The sequence below is a fragment of the Gadus chalcogrammus genome, chromosome 16, assembly GCF_026213295.1.
Source record: "Gadus chalcogrammus isolate NIFS_2021 chromosome 16, NIFS_Gcha_1.0, whole genome shotgun sequence".
NCBI classification, from domain to species: domain Eukaryota; kingdom Metazoa; phylum Chordata; class Actinopteri; order Gadiformes; family Gadidae; genus Gadus; species Gadus chalcogrammus.
Genome location: NC_079427.1, coordinates 2,315,744 through 2,329,660, shown reverse-complemented (window position 1 = coordinate 2,329,660; position 13,917 = coordinate 2,315,744). Strand labels below are relative to the sequence as shown.

Genomic DNA, 13,917 nt, shown 5'->3' with positions numbered 1-13,917 from the left:
GAAAGGCTGGTTAAACAATGGGCCTTGGCCCATTGTGTTACGGGTGTAGGACTTGAGCCACTTTAAACAGGAGAAGCTCCTTTCTACACCTGCAGATGTAGGTCCTATTGTTGCCACTAATGAGAACATTTTGTAAAGCTGAGGCATTGCACTGTCCAACTCCATTGTTAAGGGTTGCAGATAAGGACCCAGGTGCAGACCCAGGCAAAAATATTTATTCATTGGAGGGATTCAAACAAAGGGTAGACAAGCCAAAAAGTCAATCTTAGAGTCAAAACTGTAACGCACAAAAGATCCAGGCAAAGTTCCAACATAGAATGAAAAATCCAAAAAACAGAAAATCAAAAGGCAGAGAATTGAATTGGTAGAGCAGAAACAGGCAGAAGGTTTTATCTCACCAAACCTTCTGGTGCAATCTGACAAAGCCTAGTCTGTGGGAGGGACATAATCGCAGCATAATCCATGACCGTCGACGCACTAAAATAAGTTTTTCTACGCAGCCCCATTGAAGTCGGTAGACGGTTACTTTCAATAAGCAAATGCACTGTGGCGCTATGGGAATTTATGAGAAGGAAATATAGTCAGTCGACCTGCGATAAGCAGCTGATTCTGAACAAACTCGTCTTCGAGATGGACGTTTTCTAACGCATTTTTAGTCAATGAAATGTTAACACAACAGTATATATTTGACTTTTTAAGTTTTAGGTGAGGCCAAGCTTCCCTTGTAGTCTTAGAGAAATCGCCACTGATTTACGGGGTTAGGGTGAGTCCACAAACCTGCAACAAACCTATGAAAGGTTTCCGGTCAAAACAGCATTTTTAGAAGAAAATATGTAATATGTTCTCAGAGGAGCCAAGGATCACAGCAAAACCCTTACCTTTATTTTGTTTCCTTGGCTTTACCTCCGTCTTGTCGGATGTATGTCCTACGATATGAAAAAGGATCGTCAGTCAGTCTTACGATGTCAACAATACACCTTCCAAGTGTAAAGTTTTATTCCACCCAAATGTAATCCCGAGTGGACGATAATGATTCAGTGGATCCCAGTGGATTAAAGGACAAAGAAGCTCCCCTCTTGTCAAAACAAAGCTGGTACTGACCGTTTCTTCACAAGTACATTCATGGTAACAACTCACCCACACCAGCAGGAGAAGCGATCAGACCCAGGGTGGAGCATAAGTCATAGTACTTCTTCTTCATACTAGCAATCATTATCCGACTTGCTCTCTCCCCTTTCCTGATAACCATGTCGATCAGACACCGTGCCATGTCCGTTTTGATCTTCCCCTTCTCCATCACAGAGTATTTGTCGTCAGTGCTGAACACTTTCTGCTGCAAAAGGTCATCCAGGAGACCTTTGATAACTGAGATTTTAACTGTCTTCACAAATTCAGAATGGATCCTTTGAAGCTCCCCTGGAAGAGGAATCAAAAGGCAATATAAAATGACGACGTGCAAACACGATAGTTCAGGCAGGGTGTTCAACACATAGCCCTGAATTGTGGACCACAGAATTTAAGAGACATTGATTAAACTCTTCTTGACCTCTGTATATTTTAAACCGTTTGTCCTACCACCTTGTACCACACAACATATCTCATCAATAAGATGTTTGTTTGCTAGACTTGGTTTAATCAAAATATGCTACATTAAGTTCACTTTTCCATAAGAATAAGCAGTTTCTCGTTATATAGTTAGTCAAGGGAGATGCGGTCGGTGAGGTGTTCTGTCTTGGGCCAGCTCGGTCAAACGTTGTCCGTTGTCTGTGCTCTTAATGAAGCCTATATCAACAATGTTTGGGGGCCCACTATTTGGCCCAATGTTTTAAGTACAGGTAGGTAGGTGTGTACTGCTATGCATTCATATTTATATTTATCTGTACATAGACCATACAGCAAAGGTACTTAATAAGTCATACACCAATTGTAGTAGGCTGGGCTAAGGCGAACCTACAAACCTCTAACAAGCCTATGGAAGGTTTCCGGTGAAATCAGCATTTTTAGAAGAAAATATGTAATATGTTCTCAGAGGAACCAAGGATCACAGCAAAACCCTTACCTTTGTTTTGATTCCTTCGCTTTACCACCGTCTTGTCGGATATATGTCCTAAGATATGAAAAAGGATCGTCAGTCAGTCTCAGCTCGGTCAAACGTTGTCGGTTGTCTTAATGTAGCCTATATCAATAATGTTTGGGGGCCTACTATTTGGCCGAATGTTTTAATTACAGGTAGGTAGGTGTGTAGTGTACTGCTATGCATTTATCTGTACATAGACCATACAGCAAAGGTACTTAAAAATACAGTCTATGGGTGTGCACCGGTACATGTTGTGGCAGACACCAGGGAGGAGTGAGGGGAGGGGTAGGTCTGGCAACCTGCTGGCTCCACCCCCAAGCCATATATGGACTTCCTCACATTAACGAGGCGAGCCTGGGGATCGTTAAGCAGGGGTGCTTGTGCTTAAAAGAGCTAGCAAACAGACATGTGGGGAGGTTGAGGTTGGAGTTGGAAGAGAAGCTAGGGCTAGCAGAGGACAGGCAGTATCTGTGTGATCGCCTGGCAGGGTGGTACGCCCTGAGAGAGACAGGTGGAAGGTGTTGGACGGACATTGAACTGGAGCATACAGGAGGTGGATGACCCTTTTCCCACCCTGGTTTGGTTTACTCTGTAAATAAACCATTCTGCACTGGAACTGCTGTGTGTTGTGTCATTTATCTATCCGACTTGGTAGCGTGGAAACCCCACACCCACTGGCCCGCTACACATGGTGGAGAATGCAGGCAAGTTATCCCAGGTTGAGTAGATAGACCAACACACAGAGCAAATGGAAGCAAACATGGAGGCATTGTTGAGGAGGCAATTGGAGGCGAACATGGCACAGCTAGCCAGTAGCCGGGAGCTGCTGGGAGTGCTGACAGCCGGTCAGGTCGGCAGGGCTGCAGGTGCGGCAGTGCCCTGTCCTGGGCCCCAGCAGGTTTGTCTTGCCATGGCAAGAGACGCAGACACAGCCGCAAGAGACGCAGCCGCCGCCGCCGCAAGAGACGCCACCGCCGCAAGAGACGCAGTCGCCGCCGCCGCAAGAGATGCATCCGCCGCCGCCGCAAGAGATGCAGCCGCCGCCGCCGCAAGAGATGCAGCCGCCGCCGCAAGAGACGCCGCCGCCGCAAGAGGCGAAGCCGCCGCCGCCGCAAGAGACGCAGCCGCCGCAACCGCCGCCGCCGCCGCAAGAGACGCAGCCGCCGCCGCCGCAAGAGACGCAGCCGCCGCAAGAGACGCAGCCGCCGCAATGCGTACTGCTATGCATTTATCTGTACATAGACCATTCGTGAGTATGACCACGTCGGTGGCACATTATCTAATACTCATGGTTTGACTGCAGTAACCCCGGTGAGTGCGTTGACCACGTCGGTGGGCACAACTCAGGCACTCGTGAGTTTGTTGCACACGTCGGTGTGGTACAACACAGAACTCCACGTTCGCTGCAGCAACCCCGGTAGTGCGTTGACCACGTCGGTGGGCACAACTCAGGCACATGTGACTTTAATTACCACGCCGGTGGCATAATATCAAACGCTCAAGTGCAGGGCACTCAGAGTTCATTGACCACGTCGGTTGTACAACACGGAAGTACACAATATTTGCTGCAGCAACACCGGTGAGTGCGTGACCACGTCGGTGGCACAGCTCGGGCACTCGTGAGTTCGTTGACCACATCAGTGGTTCAACACGAAAGCACTCAGGGCACGCAGCGACCCCGAAGAGTGAATCGACCACGGAGGTGGTACAGCACGAAAGCACTCGTGGCTCGCTGCGTAACAGTTGCAGTGCTCTAAATTTAAACTGATCTCGCTGATGGTATTTTACGCTCAACTGCTTTTACGTGATTCGTCGATCTCGCTTATGGTATTTTAAGCTTATCGTTTTACGGGTTTTATGATTGACTCTTAATATGTCGTGTACTGGGTATGCCTTTTATCTTCCAGAAGCAGTATAGATCCTTGTCCCCTTCTTCTACGGCGGGTATGTATGGTCTCATTACCCCCTTTCGCTATTCTATTTTTGGGGTCGGCTCCGCCCCTGCCAGTCCCGGCAGGACATGCAGAGTTATCACCTATTTCCAGCGTAGGCCTACGTCCTTTCTTTTGGGGAAGGCTCCGCCCCTGCTAGTCGTGGCAGGATACGCCGAGTCCGAACGTCATCCTGGATCAGTGACGGGGCTCATGCCAAAGATCTACCATGCAAAATATTCTCATGTCGTCATTTAAATAAATCCTGTTCATACTTATCGGTGATCGAGTCTTTGGCCGTTTCTCAATTCCTAGCACGCGTACTACGGACTCGATGACTTGCAAGTACGTACTTGGCAAGTCCGTTCTTCAAGCACAGACTTGCGAGGGCGCGAGTACGTACCTGCAATTGGAACAGCAGCGGACTCGATGACGTCACCACCTCTGCTCGTCCGTTAATAATAATAATAATAATAATAAATTTAAACCTCTGCTTGAGCTAGAACCCCAATTTACCCTCCCGGACCGGGAGGCTAAATTGGGGTTCTAGCTCAAGCAGGCAATTTACCTCGGGCAGTGTAAACGTGCGGACCGTGCCGCGAAAATGGCGTGCATAAGACGGCATATTAGGCAGTCTCGCGCTGCTCGAGCGGCAAGCAGTGCGAGAGCCTGCTGCACTCAGCGGGTCCGTCTCAGCGGGTCCTTTGCTTTGGCCTTTCCAGGTGGTCGATTGCCGCTTTTCCTTATGTTTTTTTCACCTGCTTTTGAGTTGGAAATCCTTGGTCAACTCACTTTGGTATCACTGTATGACAACTCAGCACGACGTATGGTTAAACTGACATAATTTAAACCGTGTATTATACAGATTACACAGATTTAACATAGATTGTAAATAGTACAGATTGAACAAATTTAACATAGACTGTTTAAAAATAAAAAACAACCTGCCTATGTAAAGTCTTTGTGTCAAAAGTTGCATAAGCTTGGTGTCTGGCATGAGCCACTTGCCAAAGTAGAACAGCGTAGTATGCTAGATTGCTATTGATGCATCATATCAATACATTAGGCCTCTACTGGATTACTGTTTTTGTGTGTTTCCCTGAAGTTAGGGGGTAAGGCCATATGACGCCATCGACATGTGACCGACGGCAACGGACCGTTACTGTTAAGTAAACTATGGACATCTCTGGGTTTGAACATTGTTGGAAACATTTTGGATTATGCAAATACACAACTCAACAGAATACATAACGTGATATTTAATGCATAAATGTTACTTATTAGGCCATTCATATCTGAGGGATTTATTATGGACGTGTTTCGTGGAAATTTTAACTGATGAAGGTTGGATTGCATCAGGGCAGATGCACGTGTTGGCAGGGCCTGGTGTTGGCAGGGCCTTTTTTGGGATTTACGTGCAGCGGTGGACTAAACCATTTTACTCCTCCTGTAAGGGCTGACAGTGAGCCAAAACTATTTTTGTCCATACGAAGCTCGGTCAATTAAACATTTATTCAGCTAATTTAAAAAGGTATTTACGACATGATTTACTTGGAAACAGAAAAACTTTTCATCTCAGGCTTTGAGGGCCCCCCCCCCCATTGGGGCCCTGGGTACTTGGTCGTCGTCCCCCTCCCCACACACACACACACACACACACACACACACACACACACACACACACACACACACACACACACACACACACACACACACACACACACACACACACACACACACACACTATGACGCCTTAGTGGGTGTGGTCGAAGTACGTTACCTGTCAATAACAAACGAGTCTCGTCCGGTATGTCTTTCAGACATCTCAGCAGCTCCTGTGCAGTGGCCTCTCCTGTTCTTCTTTTGCGCTTCCACAACACCAACATCTTGTGTTTTTTATAAATCAAAGATTTATGTTCTGCCTTGATGTCGTCCAGTTCGTTGGGCTTCAGCCCCAGGTGGAAGGCCGCCTGCTTCCACTCCTTTCCCAGCGTTTCGGCCACCTTCAGGAGCTGATCATCGGTCAGATCCTGCCCTGCGGAGCGGGTTTCAATTCAGACAAGTTCACCCTATTGAGATGATCTACCACTCAACCAAAATGTAGATATTACCACTTTAGAAATGGGTGTGAGGGGTTAAGGTGAAGCTACAAACGAATGAGCCAAAGAAAACAGCATCACCATCAACAGCACACACACACACAATCACACACACACACACACACACACACACACACACACACACACACACACACACACACACACACACACACACACACACACACACACAAATGTATGTTTGGTACAAGAACTTCAATTAAAGCACCCTAAAAATAGGAATGCATTAAATGATCTTAAATGTAAGTAGAACTTCAACTTGGAATCGTCCTAACTTAAAGAACGTCAATTGGAGAACTATGTACAGCTTCCATCTCCCACCCCTAATATTAACCCTAGACCTAATAATATTAACACTAACCCTTCGGTTGAAACAAAATGTCAGCTCAACCTCACATATATTGGTATTGATTGACGTTTGTAAAAAAATATTACAATAATTGTGCTGGCTTTTTTCAAAACCAGCTCAAATCTGGTAACACTGACCGTAAAAGAAAGGAGTAAACAAGAGCTTGGTTTAGAATAAGTCAATTTAAATTCACAACAGGGGGCGGTGAAGTTTAAAAAACCTTAATATCTTATGAAACCACCCACTTAGAGAATGTATGAGACTAGCAACATCGGACCATGAGGAAACAATCAATGAAGGAGAGATAAATCGCTGGCTTAATGCTGTAATGTTTCTAAAACCCCTATTAGATTAGAATGGAACAACCAGTTGGCTTTGACGCCTATTAACACGTTTACCGTGACGCGACTGTTGTGAAGGAGTGCTTGAACGCCACTGCCGAGACGTTATTTGAAGGTAAACACATACTTGTAATACATTTTGTCTTACAAGTAGGTTCTGTCATATCTGGCTGTAGGTGAGTTTGTTAACCAAGATTCCTAGTGTTTAGAATTACGATTGTTTGTTCAAACTTTCCATCTGTTAATACTGTGTGAATTAGGCCTATTTAGTCAGCCTTTTAGCAGAGTGATCAGTTAAGAGGCCAATCTGTCTAGTTTCTGTCACTTAAGGTGAAACAAAAGGCTTGATAGCTGGGCGGAGCCAAGTCTGCCTAATACCACGACATCCAGAACTACAGACCGGTATCTTCTTTCATTCCAGTCTAAACCACTGGAACGTGCCGTTGCTAACCAACTGTCTTCCTATCTCTCATCTAACAACCTCCTTGACCCTCACCAGTCAGGTTTCAAGAAGGCACACTCCACTGAGACGGCTCTCCTCGCGGTGACTGAGTCCCTCCGTGCTGCCAGAGCCTCGTCCCTCTCATCGGTTCTCATTCTCCTCGACCTGTCCGCAGCATTTGACACGGGGAACCACCAGATCCTCCTTGCCACTCTTGCCGAATTTGGCATGAATCTGCTCTTTCCTGGTTCACATCCTACCTGACGAACCGCACCTATCAAGTGACATGGAATGCTCCCTTGTCCAAACCTTGCACGCTTGAAACTGGTGTCCCTCAAGGCTCTGTACTGGGGCCTCTTCTGTTCTCCCTCTATACCAGATCTCTGGGCTCGGTAATTGCATCACACAGCTTTTCCTATCACTGCTATGCTGACGACACTCAGCTATTTCTCTCTTTCCCCTCATCTGATAAAGCCCTGATTGCAACACGCATATCGGAATGTCTGGCGGACGTCAGCACCTGGACAACTGCCCATCACCTGAGGCTTAACCTCAACAACACCGAGCTCCTCCTTATCCCAGGGAAAGATTGCCCACACATGGACTTACTGGTCACCGTTGAGAACATCACTGTATCTCCCTCTCCAACTGCCAGAAACCTCAGTGTGGCATTGGACAATCAGATATGCTGCGCCGCAAACATCAATGCGGTGGCCCGATCCTGCAGATTTGCACTTTACAACATCCGCAGAATCCGGCCCTTCCTCACAAGGGAAGCAGCTCAGCTTCTAGTCCTATCACTGGTCATCTCCCGCCTCGACTACTGCAACTCACTCCTGGCTGGACTTCCTGCCTCTGCGATTAAACTTTTGCAGCGCATCCAGAATGCGGCAGCGCGCCTCGTGTTCAACCTACCTAAGTTCTCCCATGTGACCCCCCCTCTTCCGGGACCTCCACTGGCTCCCTATAGTAGCTTGCATCAAATTTAAGACGATGGTACTGGCATACAAGGCAGTCGATGGAACTGCCCCTGCCTACCTCCCAGCATTGCTAAAGCCACACACCCCAGCTCGATCCCTACGCTCAACTACCTCAGCTGGACGTCTGGTACCACCATCGCTAAGAGCTAGCAAAGGCCGTTCAGCAAAGTCACAACTTTTCTCGGTTTTGGGACCTCAGTGGTGGAACAAGCTCCCTGCCGCTCTCAGGACCGCAGAGTCGCTCACCATCTTCCAAAAAAGACTCAAGACTCACCTGTTCAGAGTCCACCTCGACACTGCATAGCCACCCTCCCCCTTCTGGCCACCATTGTACACTGTATTGTGTTTAGGGATGGGAATTGATAAGAATTTCTCGATTCCGATTCTGCTTATCGATCCGATTCCTTATCGATTCTCTTATCGATTCTCATTGGGTGAGAAAATAAGTACAAATGTGTTTGTTTGTATTAAATCTCTTTAATATCTGATCAGAAGTGCGTCTAGTATTAGGAAATTGTACTTTTTAAATCAATTGTTCTAGACAAAAAAATATATGTTTGGCTTTTTAAGCCCAAATGCCATCATTATGTGCCATAAAACTAAAAACAGACTGAAAACAGTCAAGCAAGTGCTCATTTGCATTCAACTTGTAACAAAATTCAACTGACAAACAAAATGAAGTATTGATTAGACATAGATTTATAAGATGGGCCTACCTAATAAACCGTTGGAACGCACAAGACAGGAAACCATAGCAACGCCGGTAAACAAACCCGAGAAGCCCAATCCCTATGAGAGCTCCCCACGCTACGGCCATCCGGAGGCGCACAGAGCTGTTGGCCCTGATATTATACAATTAAATTATATTATAAACTATTATATATAGAGCTCCGGGAGTCGCAACCGGCAACAATCACTTTCTCCTCCATGCTGCAGTTCACCCCGGACTGCACTGCACTGAGTTTGACGGTTGAACGCTGATTGGCTGTTACGTTACACATGTCACTCAGTTGTCACGTTGTTGAACGCTGATTGGCTGTCATCACGCGAAATTCGCATCAAAGTTGGAATATTTGAACTCGAGCGAATTTGTCGCGGCACAAATCCTCGTGAACGCGCTCGTGTGGCCCGACAAATCAAAACTTTTCTCTCGCAAATAATTTGCCCGATACGCGTCTCTACGTTCACTTTGTATGGGATCTTGTCGCCCCGTCGCGTTTGGTGTGAACGCACAATGCGCTTCTTCCTCGGCGGCGCCATGTTTGCTGCGTTCTGAACCAAAACATAGCAGCGTGTGTGTGACGTCATGACGCATTTGCCGCGACCGGAACCGATAAGAGGAATCGTTAAGCAGGCTTGCTAATGATTCCAAGGAATCAGTTGACTCGGCACCGGTTCTGAACAAGAACCGGTTCTCGATTCCCTTCCCTAGTGTTGTATTGTATTGTATTGTATTATAGTAGTTAACTGTGTAGCAACTGCAGTAGCTGCTATCATTGCTGTAACACGGGGAATTGGTTAGCCTAGCGATTGTTGTACTTGCTCTTGGTTCTATGAACATCCTTTCTGTACCGAAAGTGATATATTGATGCGCTTCTTATGACAAATGTAGTTATTGTAAGTTGCTTTGGATAAAAGCGTCTGCTAAATGCCCTAAATGTAAATGTAAAATGTAACAAAGGGATGAATTGTGTGAAAAATAAAACAAATCCCAATGTCAGCTGCAACGACAACCAGAAAATTTGAAATGTTAGCAGATGACGCACTGTCACAGCTTGATGCGGCTGTTCAGAGTGCCCCATCCTTACCAATTGATGAGTCTTCAGATGTAAGGATAATGCCCAGCGTTCGGTTTATGTGCGATTTTTTCATCAAGACAAGAAAGAGATCTGTGGGGACCTGTTGGGTCTAACACCACTTGAGACACACACAAGACGAGAAGATATTTATGAGGCTATTAAGGAGATGCTGTCAAAGAGGGGGATTGATCTAACAAAGTTGCCTCAGTCACTACAGATGGGGTACCTGTTTTGCTTACTTGAAAGGAAGGCCTAATGCTCTTTCTGTGTTTATTTGAAATGTAGGCCTGAGGGGTGTTCCACGAACGGAAGTTTAACAAACACTGAGTTAACGCTGAACTCTAGGTTGATTGACCCTGTGCCGACCAACCCAGAGTTTTCGGTTCCACAGCAGCGGGTATGCATTAGTTCAATCAACTCGGGGTTGGTTAACACAGGGTTGTGCGCATCCACGCCAAACTTAAAAAGACGTGATGTATGGATCATGGAAACCCTGATCGAAATGGCGAAACGGGCCGCTTATTTCAATGAAATGGAACTCCAGGTTCTCCTGGAGAGCTGTGACGAGGAGAAGGACATTATCACAAGAAAAGGGAACGCTAAAACCTCTGGAACCCGGAGAACCAAAGCCTGGCAGCGGATCGCTGACCGCGTAAATGCGTTAGTTACACGTCAAAAGCATGATCCTTAATATTTCAGCCATGAATATATAAATATCCCAGTTAAGCATTCTTAAAGATCCTACCACATAACCCCTTTCTTCTAAAACAATATGTACTCCGATTGCTTCCAAGCGGTCAGAGGATCAAGTATAAAAATGAAGTATAAAAAACATACAAACTGGTAAGCTTTTCCCACCATCGTATTGGTATAAATTTAAATAAGCCATTTTTTTAAGCCAATCGTGAAAAGGCCGACAGTCGGCAGACTGGATCTGGCCCTCAAATTGTCTTGACCCTGGTGGAGGAGCTGTTAATAAACATAAATTCAGGGCGCCCTGGCATGGAGGGGGTAGCCTACCTGGAGCAGTGACGTGCGGTGAAGTCAGTAAGTGGGTAGGCACTGAGTTATGAAAGCCAGATTACCTCATTTATTGTTTAGGCTAATAGGCTACTGTGGCATCCCGCCCCGTAAGCCTCGGCCCGGACCAGCCCGAGGGTTGGTCTTGGACGGCGTGTACCGCCGTCGCCCACCAGACGGCGACCGAGAGCAGCCCTTTCGCCTCCCCAATCAGGGTGATTGGTGGACACCTGGCCGGTGGCAGAGGAGATATAAAAGGGCTGACACTTGGACAGCACGGCACAGCACGGGAGGAAGAAGGAAGCGCTCGGGTCCACGTGCAGCTAGAGGCCCACGGAGGCCCTCGAGACCGCGAGTGCCTTGGTTGACTAAAGTTGACTGTTAATAAATGCCCGCAATGGCTTTAACCTTCACCAAACGCGTTGTTTGTACCGGTAACCCGGCTCATTTAAGGAGCGGGTTGCCACACTACGTGACAACAGTAGGCTATGCACAGAACAGCCGCTGACTGGTGGCACAGCCACAAAGCCAATCCTTTTTCTCGTACCAATCCGTTTGAAACGAGCGAACAATTTTCGGTCCCTTTTTCTGCAAGAATGCATCAAGTGTTGGCATAGGCCTCCCTTTTGCCAGTAGCTCATTTTTGCTAGTAAAGTTGAGTTTAGAGAAATTTCTTAGCTCTAAAATATCGGTAGATGTCGCTGCTGTCATTTTAACTTTTTGAGTTTCGCGGGGATTACGTGTAGCCGGTGTAATGACGTCAGCTGCGCAAATGTCCAGTAATATCTCGATTTCGATTGGTCCATGTTTGATACGTAGCGTAGATGATTACTGGCATAACATATTTACGTACAAAGGCACAGCAGAGTTGTGCCTTTCGGCGTAGATGTTAAAGAATACAGAATCGAAGTGCGCATGCGCCACATTAGTTTTTCGTTGCTGTTCACAATGAATGGACAGTAAAGGCACTGCTTATTCTACCGTTTTTTTGTATTTGATGTTGCGTAACTGATACAATTGTCATCGTAACGTCTAAACAATTGGAATAACGTATATATTGCATATATATCACAAGAATACTCGGTACAAATACAAATACAAGTTTATTAAATAAAATTATTATTATAGGGCTGGGCGATAAACCGATTTTATCGATTAATTCGAGTGTGTAGCTCACGTCGACTTGTTCAAATGAAAATCGGTTTTCTCTTCAACATCCGCAAACGCTTCCCTCTCAGCTCCCGTAGTTTGGAATGGGCTCAGCCCTCCCCCCGCACAGAGAGCGCGCATTTACCAAAGTGATACACAAACATGGCAGCGAGTTTGACAAGTTGTATACCACAATTTATTCATATATGTATAATCTATTTTGAGGTAAACATAATTCATTTGAAATATATCTGTGTGGTTTAATAATTCGTTGATCTGTTGGTAATTCGTCGATCTTTTGGTGATGCCTCGGGGCTCCAGTAGGGGGATCGCGCTCCTCTTCCTCATTCAATACAGACGAGTGAAGGAAAGAGCTGCGTGCGTGTGTGTTTTTCCTCATTCTTCTCCCGTTACTATTCCCTTTCTTAAGGTAATTATTACCGTTTGCAAAACACTGTATATTTATGACCAGTGTTGAAAGTTTGAATGTTATGTTGGCACTTTATCAGAAGTCCTCTTATCATTAGAAATAGTTTATGTTTACAGAAATATTTTATTTTATATTTTATATATTTTACATTTTATGTTATGTTACAGGTTACACTGTTTACAATGGCAGGGCCTGCCATAATGCTTTTTTATGTAAATCGATTTAAATCAGAAATCGGATTTCTTATGAAAAAATCGGGGATTTTTATTTTAGGCCATATCGCCCAGCCCTAGTTGAATGTAGGTTTTTGTGTTTTCTTGTATTTTAGTTTTTTTTGCCTTCGAAGTAACACATGCAAACCGTGTGCTTGCCACAGCGCATACTATTCCAAATGTTTCTTTTTTTGGTAACTGGGTAGAAAACCTAAAAGTGACAATTCATCAACTTCACAGATCAAGATGGATCAGTGCTTGTAATGAAGCCGCCGGCTACGATCGAACATTCTCCAGTGGATGCAAGTCCGTTAGGACTATTTTATACTTTATGTTGTAAATGCCTCTCGGCATAGTACTCAGACAATATTGCTCTTTGTATGATAGGAGGCCGATACAAATCTTGGATGGGTCATCTGAAACGACTGTGAGGTGCTCAGCATCTCCAGCATTATAGCCTAGATAAAACTACCATTTGAAAAAAACGGAGGGCTACGCAAATAGTCTGGAGTGAACTGAGGCCAGGTCCTCGATTGGTAGTGTTGGCTATGTAAGGCTATTTAAATATATTAAAGATTTGCGCGAGAATCTATATCTCTCCACTCCAGCAAAAAGTCATCCAATATGCCAAGATGTCGAGCCGTGGTCTTATCAAACGCTCCCGGTGGATTGCACGTATAATTTGCGCTCTGATATCAGCAGTTCTCTCATCAAAAGAGCATGCCATTGTGAACACATGAAATCTGCGGTGAACGCCGGTTGAAATACCCAAAACCGGGTTATGTTTCAAACTTAACCTGCGCAAAACCTGGTCCGACCAGGTTTGATTCAGAGCATATGTTGCTATAGCAACTAACATACCGTGATCCTTTTGGAACGGAAAACCTAGGGTTACAGCAAACCCTGGGTTACTTACCCGGTTATGTGATAAAACCGGCTTTGTGGAACACCCCACTGGTGTACCTGTTTTGCTTACTTGAAATGTAGGCCTAATGCACTTTTTATGCTTACTTGAAAAGCAGGCCTAATGTACCTGTTTTGTTTACTTGAAATGTTAATATGCGTTACTT

The 13,917-nt window shown here is 45.6% G+C and overlaps 1 protein-coding gene across 1 annotated transcript in view; it reads right to left on the bottom strand.

Annotated features, from left to right (window-relative positions):
- The window catches only part of LOC130405767 (uncharacterized), a 198,073-nt gene that overhangs the window by 165,630 nt on the left and 18,526 nt on the right, over window positions 1–13,917 (bottom strand). The window contains exons 3-6 of the mRNA XM_056610963.1: window positions 5,789–6,043; window positions 2,060–2,107; window positions 1,138–1,416; window positions 879–926 (exon numbers count right to left, since the gene is read on the bottom strand). Coding sequence (XP_056466938.1) covers window positions 879–926; window positions 1,138–1,416; window positions 2,060–2,107; window positions 5,789–6,043 — 630 coding nt within the window. The remainder of the gene's footprint in view (window positions 1–878; window positions 927–1,137; window positions 1,417–2,059; window positions 2,108–5,788; window positions 6,044–13,917) is intronic.